Here is a 20552-nt window from a genome sequence, read left to right on the forward strand (position 1 = left end):
TGTGCATTTCAATCAAAATCTAAGAGAAGAAAAGGGAATTTTAAAAAGAAAAAAAACTAAAGAAAAAAGCCACGCAATCAGGCTTAGGATAGGCTTCCATGTCTGGCCTCGCAAAAAGAAGACTTGGCATTGTGGGTCTGCATGTCTAGCATTAGTTGCTGTTGTTTTTTTAATGTTTAGAGCAGATGATCATCTACCCTTTTATTTTTAAAAAAATAGATGAAATGAACAACATATCATCTGAAGTGGCAGACGATATGTTGTTTGATATTTTAGATTTTGGCCATTGAAATCCCATTTCTATTTTTTTATGTGAAAACACTTAATAAACACCTTATGAGTCTTAATAAACTCATTCTCAACCTAAAAAACCTCTAAATTGGTAAAAAAAAATACAAAATTAAACTGGATAAAAAATGTATTTTTTAACCAAGATCTACATTTTTCATAGAGATGGAAGTTTAAAACCATTGCAATGACACTCCTCTCGTCAAAATAAAGTCATTGACACCAAGATTATTTTTTATTTATTTTTGAAATATAACTAATCAAATATTTTCTCTCAACTTCTCTATTTTTCAGTGATTTTCTATCTCCTTTCTCAAAACTTATAAACAAAAATGTAAAAAAAAAAAAACTTTAGGACATGTTCACAAAATTATAAAATTAAAGGAACCAAATATGTCTAAAAGAAGACTACTAGGATGAAAACAATGTTTTTTTTGCACAAAAAATAAAAATAAAAAAAGCCATTTTATTTAATTTTTTTCCTTCTTCCTTTAATTTTTTTTAATATTACATATTTAAATGTTATTTTATCAAATTGCTCTTTAATTTAATTTTTAAATATTTCAAACACCTTAATTGTCAGTAGTATAAAAAAAGAAGAAAATATCAACATAATAAGTATTAAAAAATGAAATTAAAAATAAAAAAATAAAATGATCAAAATAAAAAAACCGTGCAAGAACGCGTTGCAGTAAAAAGTCCGAATTTAGTTTACTGCTCTAACGAGCAATTTCTGAGTGTGACCCAAATAAATTTCCGGGCAACACAGATGGCGAGTGAGCAACAAGCGGCAAGAGGGAAGTGGGTTTCAATTTTTGAGTCATTAGGGCATCACACCGTTGCGAAACAAGAAAGCTTCTCTAATGCTCCACCAGTCATAGAAAATATCGCCGCTATGCTTCATCGACATTCTCACCAATGGATCTCGGCCGTGTATATCAGCCATCATCCAACGGCGTAAATACCTAAAGCAAACAACCTAGTAGATGCTAGTAGATTGTCCGGCGGTGCACCGTGGCTGGTGGGATCAAATATTTTTAATTTTTTATATATATAATGTTATTAAATTTAGTTAAATATGTTAATTTTAAAACCTCTTAACTTATCTCTTCATCTGATTTGAGCTTTTAATTAAACCATATAAGAGCATTTCTAATAAAAAATGCTATATTGAAAGACAAATGAAAAAAATAACTTTTTAAATAGTATAAATATAGCTTTTTTTATTATGTGCATTCCAATGATAAAAAGATATTTAGAAATGTCATTTATATTTTAATATATTTCTTGTTAAATTAATTTTAATATAATTATATAACTAATTTAGATATTTTATATATAATATACTTATGATGTTATTAATTATATAATTAATATGAGTAATTTATAAAAGTAATATAAAATTAACAACAAAAGATCTAAAAAATCAAGAGATATAAAAGAGAAAATAAAAAAAGCTTTTAAACAAGTATACCTTTTAATTTCAGCTAATTAACACAACCGATGTTAATAATTAACCGAAGAATAATTAATTCTTATTTTTCTAAATTTAAGAGAAAGGTGAGGCACAATACAAAAATTTAAAACTACAAGTTTTTTCTTCATGCATTTAAAGAAAATTTCTTCTCCATTTAAAGAAAAAAAAAGAGTTGTTGGCCAACGGCTATAAAAATAGTCGTTGGCCAACATCTATTATTTTGGCCATTTCTACAGTTAAATGTAGAAATGGCTGCCAAGGAAACAAATAGTCAAAATGGCTATTTGTTTAGCTACTCCGTTAGAATGTAAAAAGTGAAAAAATAAAAGCTAAAGGACATTTGCCTTCTCATTTAGTTGCTCCATTGGAGTTGCTTTAACAGCTAACCCAACTTAAATCAATCAATTTTATTAGTCTAAATACAACTTTGATAGTCAATAAAAAATATGACTTATTTTTTTAAAAAAAAAACTTGGAATATAACAATTTTTTTAAAAAATAATATTAAGATAATGATATATTAAATTGGCTGCAGTCCCCCTGCGACCTGGATCATGTACTCGATTAGGTTTAATAATTTTTTATTTAATTATATGATAAAATATATACTCATAAAATTTAGCATTAACCTAAAAATTATCACTTATTTGAGACAATGATAACGCTATAGAAAGCAAACAAAAAAAAATCAAGCAATCTATTCCTCAACCAATTCAATAATGAAAGACAAAATAAAAACAATTGATAGAAAAACACATATCGAATTGGTGGGTAAACTCGTCAAACCTGTGAATCAAGTAACCCAAGTTAAAATGTCAAATCTATAAACCGAGTTATGGACTCTACTAAGATTATAATTTATTTATTTTTAAACTATTTTATATTTAATTATGTGATAACAAAAATACACAATAGCAAAGTCAAATATCAATCCAATACTAGGATGTTTTTTTTTAGACCGCGATAATCTCATAGAAAGTGAAATGAAACTAATTATAAAACTTAATTTTCAATTAACTCAATATCTAAGGATGAAATAAAAAATATATAATAATAAAAAATTAAACTTGTTAGACTCGTAAACCAGGTCAACCAGCCAAACTTGTGAACATGCTCGTATAAACTCTATAAAGTTTAATAACATGACTTTTCTCTCAAAGGATTTTTTTAACTATACAAGAAAAAAATATATGATAAAAAAAAATCAAGTTCAATTAAAAAAAAAAAAAAAAAACTCCTCCAAATCCATAAACTAGGGCAACCTTGATTATTCCAACAAACCATCAAATCATGCTAACCCTATAGGAAGACAAAATAAACTAAAAAAGAAAAAATTATAAAGCTAATCTTCAATCACCCCAATATAAAAATACAAAATCGATAAAAATATTTTTTTAAAAAATCATAAGAAACATCAATAATTGAAAGGGAAAAAAAAGAAGAAGCAAGATATTATGATTCGGGGTGCAATAGGTGTGGATGAACAATGTTTGCCTCATACTTTTTATTTTTTTGTTAATTTATAAGGTTTAGCTGAATTTTTTTTGAAATTATTTTTTTAATTACATGAAAAAACTATAAAAAAATCAAGTTCAATAAAAAAATAAGAAAAAAAATCTTATCAAACCTGTAAATCAGAACAACTTAGGCTATTATGGCAAATTTGTAAATTATACCAGTAGTATAGAAAGATAAAAAAAATTAAATAAAAAACTTAAATTTTTAATTATCCGATGAAATAAATTTTTTTAAAAATATCATAAAAAAACAAAAGGCAAAAAATAAACACATTGTTAATAATTGATATTTTTTAAAATCAAGCACAGAGCACGTGTCGAATAACCTGGTTTGAATTTGTAGGGTAGAGGGACCTGGCTTCAGGTATGTTCTGTTTTTCCATCGAGAATACCGAATCGAATGAAGCCAAAGCACGTGCTTCACTTCACGCAGGTGACTGCCTTTTTTAACTTCTGTTGTTTATCGACAGCACGTGCAAATCCTTTTCGTAGAGAGGGGAGATAATGACGTACAAATCCCCGTTTGGGAAATTTATAGTAGTGTGGTCCTTATTTTCCCACACACACACAAAAAAAGAAAACGACAAAAAAGTCAGATGGTCATTATTATATGTTTCACTCTCGAGACTTTTCTTGAACTACTGTCTATATTAAAATATTGTTTTTTTTTGTTTTTTTTATTTTAAAAATGTGTTTGAAAAAAAATATTTTTTTTTATTTTACTATTTTAAATAATAAAAAACAAAAGGTCTAAAATATAATTCATTAATTTTAAAATGTACTAGCCATGTACCCAAGCTGCCCGTATGTGTTTTTATTTTGCTTTTAAAATGATATTTAGATAGTGTATTTTAAAAATTAAAAAAAATACATACATCGAATCATGGACAGCTCCGAGTCAAATAAATTAGTATTATTTTAATCATATGATATAAAAAATAGGTAATGATAACTAATGGACTCTTTTTTTTTTAATGATAAATATAACTTTGAAAAAGAAATGTTTTTGTAAACGAGGATAAACGATGTAGCTCAATTCTCAACATATTAAATATAAAAGTATGAAATTAAATAAAAAAATGAAAAAAAACTTGGCTCAAGTCGATTCGAGTTAGCATAACAAACCTATAACTTAGAGAACAAGGGGCAAGTTAACTTGGGTTAATCTATCAAACCCATGGACTAAATCATGAAATCGGGATAATCTGATAGAAAAAAAAACATAATAAAATCACAAAGCTAAAAAAAAATGATGTCAATATGTATTAACTTCTTAAACCAATGATCCGGAGCATTGGACTGAAAACACCTTATCTGAAAAAATCAAAGTCAATTTGATTGGACAAAAGAAAAACAAACAACAATAAATGAATTAAATTTAAAAAGAAAAGTGCTTAGGATAACCTAAGAAACAAAATAATTTTTTTTAGGATGTACGATGTATCTCCATTCATAGCCGATTCAATATAAAAAAACAAAACAAGGGTAAAAAATAAAAATAAAAAAACCTAAATTTTAGACCATCGCATCAAGTTAAAACGGGCCTAAGAAGTCCGGACTGCGTTAATTGGAGGTACATAGCGTACCTAAATTTACAGATTTTGTTGAGCGAGTGGATGAAGAGAAGAGCAAGAGATCGAAATCAAAAGAAGAAGCAATTTACTAGACGAACTCCTTCACCACATCTTCTCCTTCCTTCCTTAACATCAAATATGCAGTCAGTCCGTACCTCCAAGAGATGCATGGATACCCCTCTAGGCCTCTGCTCCTTGCATTAACCACAACAGTCTTGCAGCACAGACAATCCTATGATGCAAAGATATCATGGGTTTTGCTTGACCAAATAGAACAGTATGGATGCATGAATCTCTTTTGATTATGCCTTATCCCATAAGGCTAATCATTTGTTTATATTGATACTTGTATGCTAGATGATCCCCAGGAACATTCTATTCTAGTTTTTCGACAAGAACAGTTTTATCAGCCCAGCGCAGGTTGCAGCGATCGCCGATTCAGGAAGTCTCGACAAGAACAGGAAATCTTTTCAGCCGAGGTTCTTTCTCAAGGCTCGCCGGATTCCCTCGCCTGCTGCACACGGTTTCTATTCTGGGGTCAAGCTGGGTCTTGTTGTATTGGGCTCTACAAGCGCTATCTTAGAGGCCCTTTTGAGTTGATTAATGTATTTTTATCAACGAATGTCGCATTAAACTTCTACAAATTAACAGAACTAGACGTGTCTCAGAATCAGAACTCTGATACTCTTAATTCTGACCTGTTTCTTAAGGGACTTGGGGTGTTCCTGATGACCATGAATGTGAAATTATAGAGAATGATGCTCCCATTCCCAAGCATGTCCCAAGGCATATACCTGGTCCTCTCCCTGCATAGTTTTACCAGACACTCGAGGCTGTGCTGACAAAACGTGTGGAACCAAAGGGTGCACCTGCTGTGTCACATCTGGCGAGTCAAAGGCGTAACATGCCACCGCCGACGGTCATTTTGGGAAACACTGAACTTTAGTGTTGAATCTGTTTCTTTGCTGATAGTTCCTTGTTCGTGTTTGTTATCTTGTAATCCCTATTTTCCAGACTGAATAGGATTCGATTTATGAGATACGGGCTTGAACCATTTGGGGAACAATCGTGAATGGGTGTAGCAAGTATTTTTTTTCTTTCTTGTTTTTGTTTTTATAACCCTCGCTCTTGCTTCATGGGGAAATAATACATCTGGTATCCGATTGATCAGAGTACGTGTGCGGTGCCCTCATTAACCCTTTGTCTGAAGTCAGGAGGGCAACTGATCTGACGAGCTAAATTTTAGTCTATATAATAATTTCTGGTGTGCGAAGCCATGCACTATGTAGTTGTAATGATACACGGTATGTGTGCTACCTGGGATTTAAAAATACAGTGCAATGGGACTGCTATGGTATATTGGTATGAACTTTTTTATATATATAAAGAATATTTAAAAATATGAATTTTTTTTATATAAAGAATATTTAAAATTATGATGGTGGTTGTTGGCTAAAGTGTTTTTTATATTAAAATAATATATATTTTTTTAAAAAATTATTTTTAATATTAGTAAATCAAAATGATTTAAAAATATATAATTTTTTTTTAAAAAAAATCAAAATTTAAAGGAATGGAGACAGGATATAATTGTTAGTTATCACTGACTCCATTGTTATAAAACCTCCATGGTTTACACATCGATGTGGTTGAGTTTCATATCGATTTAGAATATAAAATAATCTGTATAACTCATTTCATATCGATTTAGAATATAAAATAATCTGTATAACTCGAGCACTCTTTAAGTGTGTGTGTGTGTGTATAGTGTCTGTTCATGGATACCAACTTTATGCTTCGAGATTGTTGTTATATATTTACCGGGGAAAAAATTAAAATAGAAGAGAATGCTATTAATAATCTTTATTATGCAACCATGCAATAAAATATGTAAGAAAATAGAATAAAAAAGATTATACAAAACACTTGATTATAGATTAGATAATTTATTGATTGTTTTAATTCATTGATTTCTTCCTTTGATTATGAAGTAATCAATAATATTTACTTTGATTTGATAATTAAAATAATTTTAATTATTTTAAAACATATAAAAAAATATATAAAATTCTTGATTATATCCTTTTGATTCACTAATTAAAATAACATTCTATGGTTTCATTTCCTTAGTTTTTCCTTTTATTAATTAGAAAATGTTAGAGAATAATATAAATCATATATCCTGGAACCTTACCTAACAGCTTAAACTTTTAGATTGAGATGGTTCTTTGACATGATATCAGAGCCTTGATGACCAAGCGGTCATGAGTTCAAATCTCATTATCCTCATTTATTTGATAAAAATTAAGCACAAGATAATGTGTGCATGTGCAAGTTTCAAGCCCAAAGAGCTTTCACTTGAGGGAGTGTGTTAGAGAATAATATAAATCATATTCTAAGACCTTACCTAACAGTTTAAACTTTTAGGTTGAGATGATTCTTTGATAAAAAATAATTAATAATATTTACTTTGTTTATTTTCTCAACATATCAAAATTAATGTTATCTATATAAAAATTCAATTCGAAGACACACCCAAGAACGTCACGAAATGCCAAAGATACCAGTGCAGGATTGATGAAATATTTTTCAGGTACTTAATATATATCCCCTCATCTTATGACATGCCAAAAGAGATTTCAATACATAGAATAACGAGCCCTAATGTCTTGTCCATATCTTGACAGAAAAAGGAATTGATCTTAAGCGAATTGAAGGTTTGATGGAAATGGTGTTTGATTTGCAGCTAGCGGAACGTATTGCAGTAAATATTTAGAGAAAGAAGAGAGAACAACCAGGCTTCTACGCATGAATGTATCGTTAATTTATTGTCGAATAACACTCGGTGTTCCTTATTCATTTATTACAACAACTATTATTAGCAGATTGATTGATTTTAGAATATTCATGGATTGCCCACGAGTGGCCGAGCTCCAAGAACTTCTTCATCAGAAGGAGGTAGGCCGCAGAGACAAAAGTAGTCCAAGCACTTGCAGTGAGGTCCCAATACCAGACAATCTTTTGAAGTTTGGCACTTCCTTTTTATAAGTGCTTCAGCTCCAAATTGTGTTCCTGGTTTCATCAAACAAAACCAAGATATAAAGAAACAAATGACTTGAAGAAAGTGAACATCATCGATCTCATATCATGCATATAATTCTCGCACGCACATTTATATGCTTCTCTTCAAATGAGTGTGAAGGTGCAAAGTTCCCATGCCATGTTGTGCCCATTTTAAGAACATAATTTTGTCCCTAAAACTCTTTTCAGTGAAAAACTGTCGTTAAATCATTAAAAATGGCGGTGTTTATGATAAATTTTTGTCAGGAAAAGGTATTTTGCTGACAAAGTTATGTCTTAGAAACATATTTTAGTGGCGAAAATAAGTTGGAAAAAGAAGCTTTGATGACGAAATTTCATGGGGAAATATATGACCAAAGGCTAGCGTCGAAGATGGCCTTGCTGCTTCGTGATGAATTGTTATAGAATAAAGTTGTCATCTCTCCTTACTAAAACTTTAATCTCGCTGGAAAAACCTTTTATGACAGTTACACTATGAACTTTTCCGAGCAATTCTTTGCCGGAAAAAGTTTTCACGATGAAAAGCAATACTTTCCCTGACAAAAATTTCATCGGCAAAACAGCCTGTCGTAAATAATCATGCATTTGTAATATCAAATAAAAAAGACTACTCGTTCTAAAAAAAGAAAGAAAAAGGAGTTACCAGCTGCGAAAACAAGGAGGACGACCAAGAAAACAAACTTAATGGAAGACTTGTCCATGTCTTCTGGTTTGGTTAATTCTTAGAGAAACTGTGCTTGATTCGTGAGTATGGTTCTCCTTGTTCAATCTTGACGATGGGAGTCTGGGAAACCTCTTCATGCTTGTTATATAGATGAACTCACACATGGGTAGTGAAGCCAGGAATTAACGTGATATCTACCTAATCCTGCTTAATATGGAAATATAATCTAAGGGCTATATACTTACCTACAATAGCAGAATTTTATATTTAATTGAGCTTCCTAAAATGGGATTTCATATTAAGAAAAGTAATCGCACATGAGAGGATTAGAAATCGATACCTAGAATGAAGATTGCGCGTTAATAGTATATATAAGAAGCTACCAAATTTTACTAATATGTTTAGATCTTGTTAGTAAGATAAAAAATAAAAAGTAGAAAAAGGAAAAGGTTTATGTGGGTGCAAAAGAAGTGTATTGGAACCAATTCTAACGACCTTGCTTGCATTTATTTGTGTATGCCCTACAAAACACAATTGATCGCAATTATTATTATTTTTAATCTAAAATTTTCATGCTTCGACACTCTTTAATGATATATAATTAGTTTATTTTTGGGTTTTAAAAATATTTTTTTAAAAAAAATAAATTTGGTTTTTGCTTCAGATTAATTTTTTAGTGTTTTCAAATCGTTTTAATATGTTAATAGCAAAACTGATTTTAAAAAAATAATTTAATATATTTTTAAATAAAAAAATATTAAAAAGTAATTATTACCACAAACATCACTAATAAAACAAAACATATTTTACAATTAGTTACGTATAAAAACAATTATTTTTCACGGGTTGTAATTATATTACTGTGTCCTTACTTTTGTCTTACTTTTGTCTGTACTCCTCTTCTTTGTATAATTTTATGTTTAGATAGAAAGCCTCACAAATCATTAAGGTTCAATTGTTCAAACATGTGCTTCTTTTTTTATTCATGGAGCAAAACAGTATTTGTTATCTAGGCTACAGGCCACCTGAGCCTTGTACAAGGCTCCGCCCTTGATCCCCAGGAAGATTCTATTCTAGTTTTTCGACAAGAACAGTTTTATCAGCCCAGCGCAGGTTGCAGCGATCGCCGATTCAGGAAGTCTCGACAAGAACAGGAAATCTTTTCAGCCGACGTTCTTTCTCAAGGCTCACCGGATTCCCTCGCCTGCTGCACGGTTTCTATTCTTGGGTCAAGCTGGGTCTTGTTGTATTGGGCTCTACAAGCGCTATCTTAGAGGCCCTTTTGAGTTAATTAATGTATTTTTATCAACGAATATCGCATTAAACTTCTACAAATTAACAGAACTAGACGTGTCTCAGAATCAGAACTCTGATACTCTTAATTCTGACCTGTTTCTTAAGGGACTGTTCTCTCTCCAATCTTGGCTACCCTCCTGCCAAGAATTAAAAAAAAAAAAAAGTTTCCTGAGGTGGAAATTGCGGCCAGAATTGAGATACCACCATGTCAATGGAAAAACAAAGGGAAAAGACGAGAAAGAAATTGACGTCTGAAGGGGTAGACAGATTAAGGGATTTGCCTGATGACCTTCTCTACTACATCCTTTCCTTCCTCGACACCAAATACGCAGTCCTAACCTCTGCGCTTTCCAAGAGATGGAGATTCTTCTGGACTTCTGTCCCAGACCTCAACTTTGACAGAGAATCCTTCGATAAGCTCACCTCTTTCAAGAATTTCGTGCTTACTGTCTTGCAACGCCGCCAACGTGATTCAAAGATACGCAGGTTTCGCTTAACCTCAAGAAACAACGTTGATAGATCTTTCATGAATCAAGTTATCGATTATGCCTTATCCCACAATACTGATCATCTCTTTTTATTAGACCCTGGGTGTCAATGCTTATCCCATCCACTTGTCACTAGCAAAAGATTCTATTTATCTGAATCATTTGGTGTCACAGCACTCACCACTTTGCATCTGGAACACTGCTACTTCTCTGATGGTAGTGAGAGGACTGGATGCTTTGATATTTCGGCAATTTGTCCTAATTTGATCAACTTGTGTCTCATCCACTGTGCTTTTGGAATGTTTGAGGTTTTGAAAATATCGGGACCCCAGCTAGTTAACCTGACTCTGGAATATGTGTGTGGTAATAAGCTGGAAATCTCGGCTCCGAAGCTTACATTTTTCAAGTTTATACCCTACTATTCACATTTGTCCGTAACTCATCTACCTTCCCTAGAACACGCGAACGTGGATATTTATAGGCCATATGCATACCCAAGGAAGATAGAGGTTTGCTATCCCAATTTTTTCAAACTGATGCAAGGGATTCATAATGCACAATTTATCACACTAAACCCCGAAATCATTGAGGTACGCTTGGATATCCTATTCAACTATTTGCTTATTCACTTGTTTGCATTATTATTTGCTCGTTTTTTTCATTAGATATGTTGCACTAGCAGGTGCGAGAACGAAAATTAAGTGTATTTGAACTGTAAAAGGGTTGATATATATCTTTTGCTAAATGCTTCCGTTACAGCAAGTAGTAAGTAACTACAGGTCTATATTCTCTGATAAATTTGGATGTATCATATTGTTCTAGATCTTGCTCAACGATCCGGATGTGTTTGAGCATCAACCTTCTCCCTTTAGTAGATTGAAGTCTTTGAAGTTGAAAGTGGATCATGAAGATGAACCCTTGATGATGCCTGCAAAAGTGATGGCTTACTTTTTCAGTGGCTCTCCTGCTGCACAACTCTGTGTACGGTGTTCCTAAGGTATTGATATATCTATATGATGCAAAATAGAAAAAGTCATGTCAACAGATACTTATCCTTTCCATGTAACCCCTGTTTTAGTTGATGGTATGTTTCTTCATTAGTGTTCCTTGAGTAGATGTTGTAGTAAAATATGATGGTATTTTCCACTTGAACTGGCCAAACCCACCTGACTTCACTGCTTGACGATCACATTGATTCCATTATTTTTGTTCGGGCCTGATGAACTGTTTGGTTCTGACAATCCTTTTTATACAATCCGTTAGCGCTTGCGTTTTCTCTATTATTATATAAATTGAATTACAGGAATGCAATGAATTGGTGATAATTGATCACCAAGCTTTTATTGTTTCTGGATGTGAAAAGATTAGCCTCATGCAGAATATATCGATTGCATGCCATTAGTGCTATAACAACCAATCCTCCTATGGCTATTGTTAAGGCTGAGTCTTTAGATTAAAGAATTCAATCAGATAATGTCTCTGGAGGTTTCCATGGCAGGTACGTAGAGGCTAGTTCTTGATGGTCTTAAATCTTGAATATTCCTTGATGGTCCGCAATTGCATAGAATTTGTAGTTGAGCCAGTCAAGAAAATGTGTTGCTGAAACTAGCTTTCAAGGAGCATATTATGACATGGATTAAGATATTTCATCATAGATAATAACAAATAAATCAATGGAATTTGTTAGAGAATTATTCGTTTTTGTTCAAAGATTTACTGTCCTTGTAATGGGAAGGCAGAGCCAACTTATATGGGTTTTTTGAGTTGTCAAATGATGGGTGAAGCTTGGAAGTAATTTTTATTTCTCCTTTTCAATGGTTTTTCTAACGGGCCATGATTTAAGCTGCTCGTGGCTTCTTCTAGCCTCTCCTTTTCTCTCTCACTCCTTTGATTCGTAATCTGTTGGTTCTGCCCTACCTCTCCTCTCTCACTCCCAAGTCATGGAGTTTCTTGCCAGATTCGAAGTTGATAATACAAGGTTTTTGGAAATTTTGGAATGTCATTAGCCTTGATAGCAACCTTGTATTTTGTGAAAGAATATCAGAGCTCATATGAACTTGTTGATGGTTATGGAGTGTATTTAGGATCAAGGCGAGCCCTTTTTTACTTGGTGTTTGGGAGTGTGGTAGCTGTTGCTTTTCAAATAGCTTTTCGTGCCGAAAAGCATGCCAATAATATTTTTTTATTTTTTAAAAAATATTTTTGATATCAGCACATCAAAACGATCCAGAAAGTACAAACCGAACTCAATTTTAACAAAAAAAAAAGTTTGAATTTTTTCAAAAAACAGATCACACCTCAATCCCAAACGACCTCATTAGAGGCGCTTGAAAGCTGCTCGTAATCAATGAGGCTATCGGTTAAAGTTATGTGCAATTAAAACGGAGATTTATTGAATCTTAATTGGTTTTGTTGAAAGATATTTAAATTGCACCGTGAATTTCCATTAATCTAGGAAAAAGAAAACAAGTTTTTGCCATGTTCAAGAGTCTGTCATTCACTGTGTAGCAAACAATTTGTGATTCTCTTATGTAATTGTAAGGTGCTTGATTGTTTGTTGAAGAGGAAGAGTAAACATGAAAGCCCCCCTGACAAGTACTTGAAATTAATGGCTCTGAGGCATTTGACCGCAGAAAGAATTAGGATCTTGAAAGTCGACTGATCTCCATTGTCTACGAGAGTGTGTTTGGTAGTGTGGTAACGATTGCTTTTCAAATAGTTTTTCGTGTCGAAATACATGTCAATAATATTTTTTTATTTTTTAAAAATTATTTTTAACATCAGCACATCAAAACGATCCAAAAAGTACAAACCGAACTCAATTTTAGTAAAAAAAAAAAATTCAAAATTTAACGAAACGCAGGTTGAAACGCACTACCAAACGATCCCGAAGTTGCTCCAAGAAGCTGTTGTGGATGATAGATTCTCCATTTTATGCAGCAAATGGTTTTTTAGTTTAAGAGCGATCAATCTTCTTGTCTATTATCATGATGGCATGGTGGTTGAGCTATGGGCATATTTGATTGCAGGAAAATAAATTTTTGGAATTCATTTTCTTGTTTTTTCATGTTTAGCAACAATATAAAAAAATAGTAAAAAAAAACTGAATTCCAATCAAACTAAAACAAGCAACTTTATTAAAGGAAAATATTTTTCTTTTATTAAAAAAAGAAAAACACTTTCTTTTTTTTTCTCCATTCATTTTCTCAAATATTACTTTTATTATCATCAACCAAAATCAACTACTTGAAAGCAACAAGAAGGAGTAATAGGGCACGGTAGAACAACATCTCCAACAACACGTCTCAGCAGCCAAAAAGCTATCATATATATGTATAAACCTAATTTTATAATAATTACTTAATAATAAAAACTCAAAAACTAATTATTTAACAACCACTCACCATCTCATATTATCAATAATAACTAATTACAGGAAACAATGAATGAAAAAATAAAGCGAAACCATAAAAAAATATTAGCTTAAAATCAGCCATCGAATATCAAAGAAAGTGAATAGATGCTGTGTCAAAATCAAAAATCGAAAGGGGGAGAGGGACATAGATGACCTGAGAGAGAGTTTACAGGGTTTTCAATTGTTTTTTTCATAGGTTCAATTGACATGAGTGTGGTGGAGGTTTCTTAAAATCAAGTTGAGGTTTTTATTTAGAAGATGAGAGGAAGGAATTGATGATTTTAGTTTGTTAAAACGAAGGAGATGAAGGAACGAGAGAGGCAAAGCGACAAGACAGAAAAAAATAATGAAAAGACAGAAAGACAGGGAGTATTTATATCTAGTTGACTATAGAGTATATTGGTTGGATTTAGTTGATTAATTTTTAAAAATTTTATTTTAAGCTTTTTAAAATTAAAAAAATATATATTAATAAATTTTACGTTAAAAATATTTCACAGGCTTATTTCTCTATAATATGATATGACATATATAGTTATATTTTATAAAATAAGCTATGTATGAATATAAGATATAACAAAAAAAAATTCATCATTATACTTTTTAGATTTTATTTTTTTATTGTAAGTGATTAAATATTTTATATTAAATTTTTTATATATTTATTAGATAAACTTGAAAAAAAAATTAATTCATTAATAAATTATTTTCCAGTTCATTTTCCATAACACTACCAAACATCGAAAAATATTTTCTCGGAATTCACTTTCCAAAAAGAAACAACTTTCCTGCAAACAAACGGATCATTGGGTTCATATTTGTCTCTTAAAATTTAAAGATGTTTTGTTATTTATTTTTTTATTAAATTTATTTTTTATTCTTATTATTTGTTTATTTTTTATTATTTTTTGGATTGATTTTTTTCTTTAATTTTATCCTTTATCATTTAATTTCATTTAATTTTTATATTAAATTTAGTCTTTGAATTTTGATGCTATTTTTTTTGTTTAATTTTGGGTTTTTTTATTAATTTTTTTTAAAATTTCATCATTTAGTATTTGATTAATTAAATAATTTTCTTCATAGTTATTTAGAGTTTGCTTTTTATAGGGTTAGTCTCGAGCTTATTTCTAAGGTCATGGGTATTGAAGATTAGCCCTGGTTGACTTTGATTTATTTTAGATTTTGTTTTAAATTTTTTTTTTAATTTCATCTTTTAACATTTGATTAATTAAGAATTGGTCTTTGTATTTTTTTTATTGAGTTATCTTAATCTTATATCTTGGATCATGAATTAATTTTTTATGCTTCTAAAAGCAAAATAATATTTATATTGTAAAATAAAAAATTCACGTATCATTTTGCTCCCAGTCAAATATGCAATATCAAATGTATCCCGTGAAAAAAACATTTCAACCCCAGATTAATTAATTTTTTTTATAGAAAAATTATTCTTATACTTCTCTAATTCATATTTTAATTTTGTCTTGGTCAACAGTAAAAATTGATGTCTTTTTTTTTTTTTTTTTTTTAATTTCAATTCCGTGTATCTGGGCTAGTTTTGTCGAGTAAGGCCTGTGCTTTTCTGGCATAGGAGTTCCTATTTTGATCCATTGTACTCTTGGGCTCCACAGTACTTGGATCAGGTGTGCTTTTAAACCAACTCCCCCTTACTAGTTGCTTCAAAGAAAATAGTCGGAGAATAGATGGCGTTCCTCTCGCCCTCACGTTGGAGATTGGCACCTAAACATGAGGCCCTTGCTTGCTCTCTTTCGTCCCTCTCCCTCCCAATCTCCCATGCCGAATCACCCTCTTTCCAGTTTTCCTTTATGAAAAAGGATTAAAACCCCCTAATAATCAAAGTTTCACCTCTTTTCCATCCCCTCTTTTTAACCCTTCAAGGAGACCAAAGGTACTGTAAAAAATGAAGCTTTCCCTCAATCTTCAAGATGACCCCCAAATCCAAAACCTTCTCTTGAAAGCCAAACTACCCATTTCAATATTCAATCAACCGTTCACTTCTATCTTCACTGCCACCACGACAAACTCCATTTCTGACCCTACTTTTGCTCTCTCTACAAACTTCCCTTCTGGTCCTTCTCTCAAGCTTACCTATACTCCATCCACAACAACGGCTGCCGTTTCTCCTCTTTCTCTTTCTCTTAAATCAGGGTTAGGCCTTTGTGGCTCTCCACATAATTCCCCTCTTGTTTTCTCTGCTCACTTTTCTCTCTCAAATTCAAGCCCCAGTGTGATTGTCCCTACTTTCTCTCTTCAATTCAAGCCAAATTTCGGCCATTTCTCTCTCCACAAGAGAACCACGCCTCCATCTTCAAGCCCTAACTATGATCCTAGCTGTGGGTCCTACACAAATGGGCCCCATTTGGAATCCGGGTCACCTTCAAAATCTCAACTTGGAGATGGGTTTGCCTCAGATGGGTCATCAGGTTGGCAGGAGTTGAAATTGGAGCCGTGTAATGGTAAAGGGAAAGAGGGGTTTGCAAACCATAATTACATTGATGATGCTTATGTTGATAATAATGGAATTGGGTTTTTGCCAGAGAGGCAACCGGTCTGGAAAGATGGAAAGAAAGAAGGGTTTTCTAGTGGAATTGGTGTAAAGGCAAGAACAGTGTTGCCATTGACTAAAAGGGTGATGATGAATATGAGGTGGGCTGTGAATTTTCCTGGTGAGTTTGGAATAAAAATGCCTTACTTGATAGTGAATAAGATTGGGATTGAGAGGGTTGAGGTGTTAAAGGAAGTGAAGAAAGAAAAAACCAATGAGAGTAACGTGGGCGATTTAGAGTTGTTGAAAGGAATGTGCTTTTGGATGAGAAGGAATTTGGAGGTGTTAGAGACGGAAAATAGGGAGATGAAGCAACATTTGGAGGACATGAGATTGGGAGTTTCGGAGAGGAAATCGTTCAGGGAGGCTAATGGTCTTGTTAAGAGAGTGGTGCCATCTTCAATTGGTAGTCTTGATGAGTTTGACCAGTGGAAGAGCAAGAAAAATGATAGAGAAGGAAATGGGCAAAGAGAATTGAAGAAGCCTGCAAATAAGGTGACTGACTTGGAAAGTGAGTTACAAAAGGCTATTAAAGCTGCTTCCTCTTAACCAGGTTTGAAATGCTTATTACAATGCGTGCCCTCTTGTTTTGACTTGAATGTATATATATTAATCGAGCTTTCAGTTTTATGTAAACCATGCCACGATCAGCATGCTGCGAGGGTTTAACATGGGTGGTATAGCGAGCTTTATTAGAGTAGTTTAGGGTTTGGTTTGTAAGATTGCCAACCTATCATGTTAATAGTAGGGGTTGATGATAGATATCAGTATTTCTTTGAACGGAGAAAGGTTTGATCGATCAAGACTCAAAGAAACTTTTACATTTATGATTGCTTTATTTGGCAGCTCGTTGCACTGTCTTTAGATTCAGCTGGGTAGTTCCAACATTTATTTGCTGAAGTGATGAGACTGTAGCATTTGGCCCTGTGCCCTCTGATTTTAAATTCCCTATTCGAAAATTTCACAAGTTTTCTTAGAAGTTCAGCAGTGCAAATACCTCCCTTCCATTAAGACCATTTATTCTTTACAAGCTGAGACGTTGAGAACTTGAGATTTCCCATTCATTAACCGCGAAGTCAGTCCCTAAGCTCTGTTCCTTCCATCATGATGGACAGGAGAGGTTTCATTTTCTTGGTTGATGAGAGAAATTGCATGACATCACCATAGAATGTATGCGTTCTGTTGCGTCAGTGTACTTTAGATTGACAGGTTCTTTCAGCTCGCAGAATATTCCTGCTCTTTCAAATTCAGCATGTATCTTCTTTGACTGAGCCGCACCAGGTAAAATGGTGTTACTCGTTTGGATTATGTGCACCCTCGCGTTTTAGGCCTCCCCTTTGCATAACAGCGAATACTAAAATGGAAATTTGATGCGGGACAAAGTGAAAATTGAAACAAGTAAAGAGAGCATAAAGACAAAGCTTGGAATTAGAAGAAAAGGAGCCGAGGAAGAGAAAGAAATCAGCTGAAAAAGAGAGGAAAATTGGGGGTTGGAAAACAAAAGTCTCTATCTTTCTAATCAATTCAAAATCAATTGTCTAACATTTATAAAATAAACTATAATGCTAAAACTCTAACTAGATAAATAATTAGGCTTTTAGCCTACTAAATATAATATCTAAAAAAAGTGAAATTAAGCCCAATAAATAATCTCAAATCCCAAATAAAATTCAATAAAATAAGGGTTGGGCTATCCTTTGTTGTTATATATCATACAAACATGTGAACTATGTCGTCTGATGTTCTCATCAACTCTTCCAGGATTGGAAGAACTTGATCCTGTTGAGTATAGCTCAAGGTAACTCCAATTACACTTTTAAAAATAAGGATCAAGTTGATGTGATGTCTTTCTGATAATCAAAGTATAATTTGAATTTGGTCGTCTAATTTATATACTGAGATTCATTGAACTTCACTATTAGTATTCACTAGTAAAAACAACTTGTGCATTCAAAATAATATTAATATGTTTCTTTTTGTGTCAGTAATAAGAATAATGGGGTAGGGATATTAAAAGAACCATTAATGATAAGTTGTGTTTTACATATAACAAAGTTTTTAATGTCAAAAGTAAAGCTAATATCAAAGTTTAATGATATAATTATTTGATTCAATTATTTACAACACTTTAAATGGTCCAACACTACTCACTTGTAAATTATGATTGGTTTCTAAAAGACATTGTTCAGGTTTAATTTGTATCATGAAATAATCTCGCGCATCATGATACTTGTATAAATAAGTTGGAAATTTGTATTGTCAATTACTTGTTTAAATTTATTTTATGATCTTATCATGAAAATTATAAATTCTACATGTAAAAGACTTAGCTGAATTAGATATTTTATAGTAAGGAGATATAAGAATGGAGATCTACTGCCTTTCCAGGTTCATAACTATGAAAATTATATCACTAAGGGTGTGAAATGGAACAAACATTATTTGAAGCTTTGGTAGATATAGTTTGGACACAACCTAGTAAATTCGGATTATCCTCATCTTCCTCGTCATTTTGTTAAGGGTAAGGGGCCAAGAAGCTTAATATGTTGTTATAAACTTATGTTGTGTTGGAAGTCAATCATGAGGGGGATAAAGATCATGTTGCTCTAAATCTATGACGTGCTAGATGTCAAGCATAGTGGGTGGGGGATCAAGTAGTCTAAGAGGACTAATATTGTGAGACTTTTCTAAAATCATATTTACCTCTTCAAAATATTCCATTAAAGAGTTTTCTAAAACTTCTTCATATACCACTGAAGTAGAATTATTATATTTTTTATTAATTTCCTTTTTAGAGTTATTTGGACTTATAGTGTTAAGTCCCTTTTTCTTGCATACCATATTCATCTTTATCTCTAAAATCCTCATAATTGGATTCCTACACTTGCAAATAATAGGTTTCCTTTTCACCAATTCCTTGTGTTCTTGGATAACTAAGGGTTTAAAGGTACAATTGAAGAAGATATAATCAAAACATTGATATTTAGCACATTGAACCTCTGAACTTAATCTAGACATTTCATTAACGACTCCTTTTTCCTTTATGTATTTTTATAAATTTAGAAACTACTAAGACTAGGTCTTTAGGGTGTAACACCTAACAAATAATCATTATTCCTAAATTGAGACCTAAAAGGGGTGGGTTTTGATGGTTTGTCCATTGAATCTTTATAAGTAACTCATAATCTTGCATTATAGTCAAGGCTTAGTCAATAGTGAAAATACCTATAAACATGACCTTTTTTCTAAGGTCATAATGTAAACCTCTACAAAACCTACACAAAGTTATGACTTCATTGTCTCTTATGACATATATCATCATGTAATCATTAAATTATGTTATATACTCATTGACATATTTGTTCCTTTACTTTAGATTATTTTATTGGTCTAAAAGTTTATTCTTATAAGACTGATGTAGTTGCTTCTCTTATAGTTTTTGTTTCATTTTAATCTAGTAAGTTATAAAAAGTTTACCTCTTTTATATAGACAATTCTTAATATCTCCCTGATAAAATTGGGTTTCACCATTGAGCATTATTTTAGCAAATCTAACTCTCCTATTATTAGATAAGTTGTTTCACTCAAAGAATTAATCGATGTCATGATTCCTCCTATAAAAGATCTAAAGGTCGTGATGACTGTTAAAAGTAAAAGCTTCTATTTTGTTAGGGCTAATGATTTGCTCATCAAGTTCATCGTGTCTAGAGTAATCTAAATGCAATCATACTGGTGATGCTTAGGATGAACTTGTATATAATGGTTATTGCTATAATTTTTTCTAGTCTTCAAGTGCTTTATTTGAGAAGTTTTTAGGGGTTTAACTCTCTTAGAAATGTTGGTCATCTTGGTTTGCATAAATTGTAGTTCTCCTTGAATGGCTCAAAGGGTATAATTAATGGTCGAGTCCATAATAAGTATAGGCTCAAGGTTAGATACTAGATGACCATGATGTTAATGCATGTAATAATATCTCGGAGATGAAATTGAGATCACAAATTATTCCTGCAAGTGAAATCACAGCACAAAAATAAAACTGATCTTATTTTTTTTTAATGCGGAAATTAATTAAAAACATAATAATTGAAAAAAATTATAAGCATGCTTTAAGGTAAATAATTAATCAAATAAAAGTTATATTCTTCCACAATTTTCGACAAGCTTCACAATTAATAGAAAAGTA

The 20552-nt window shown here is 31.9% G+C and overlaps 2 protein-coding genes across 2 annotated transcripts; both read left to right on the plus strand.

Moving 5' to 3' along the window:
- Window positions 1-10102: 10102 nt before the first annotated feature.
- LOC118039181 (putative F-box/LRR-repeat protein At3g18150) lies at window positions 10103-11381 on the plus strand. Its single transcript, XM_035045799.1, has 2 exons — window positions 10103-10975; window positions 11208-11381. Exons 1-2 carry the CDS (start codon window positions 10103-10105, stop codon window positions 11379-11381), a joined length of 1047 nt encoding a protein of 348 aa, XP_034901690.1.
- A 4343-nt stretch (window positions 11382-15724) lies between these two features.
- LOC118039182 (uncharacterized) lies at window positions 15725-16918 on the plus strand. The gene has a single exon (XM_035045800.1). It carries the CDS (start codon window positions 15725-15727, stop codon window positions 16916-16918), a length of 1194 nt encoding a protein of 397 aa, XP_034901691.1.
- Window positions 16919-20552: the final 3634 nt, after the last annotated feature.

Source organism: Populus alba, chromosome 1 (assembly GCF_005239225.2).
Source record: "Populus alba chromosome 1, ASM523922v2, whole genome shotgun sequence".
Classification (NCBI taxonomy): Eukaryota; Viridiplantae; Streptophyta; class Magnoliopsida; order Malpighiales; family Salicaceae; genus Populus; species Populus alba.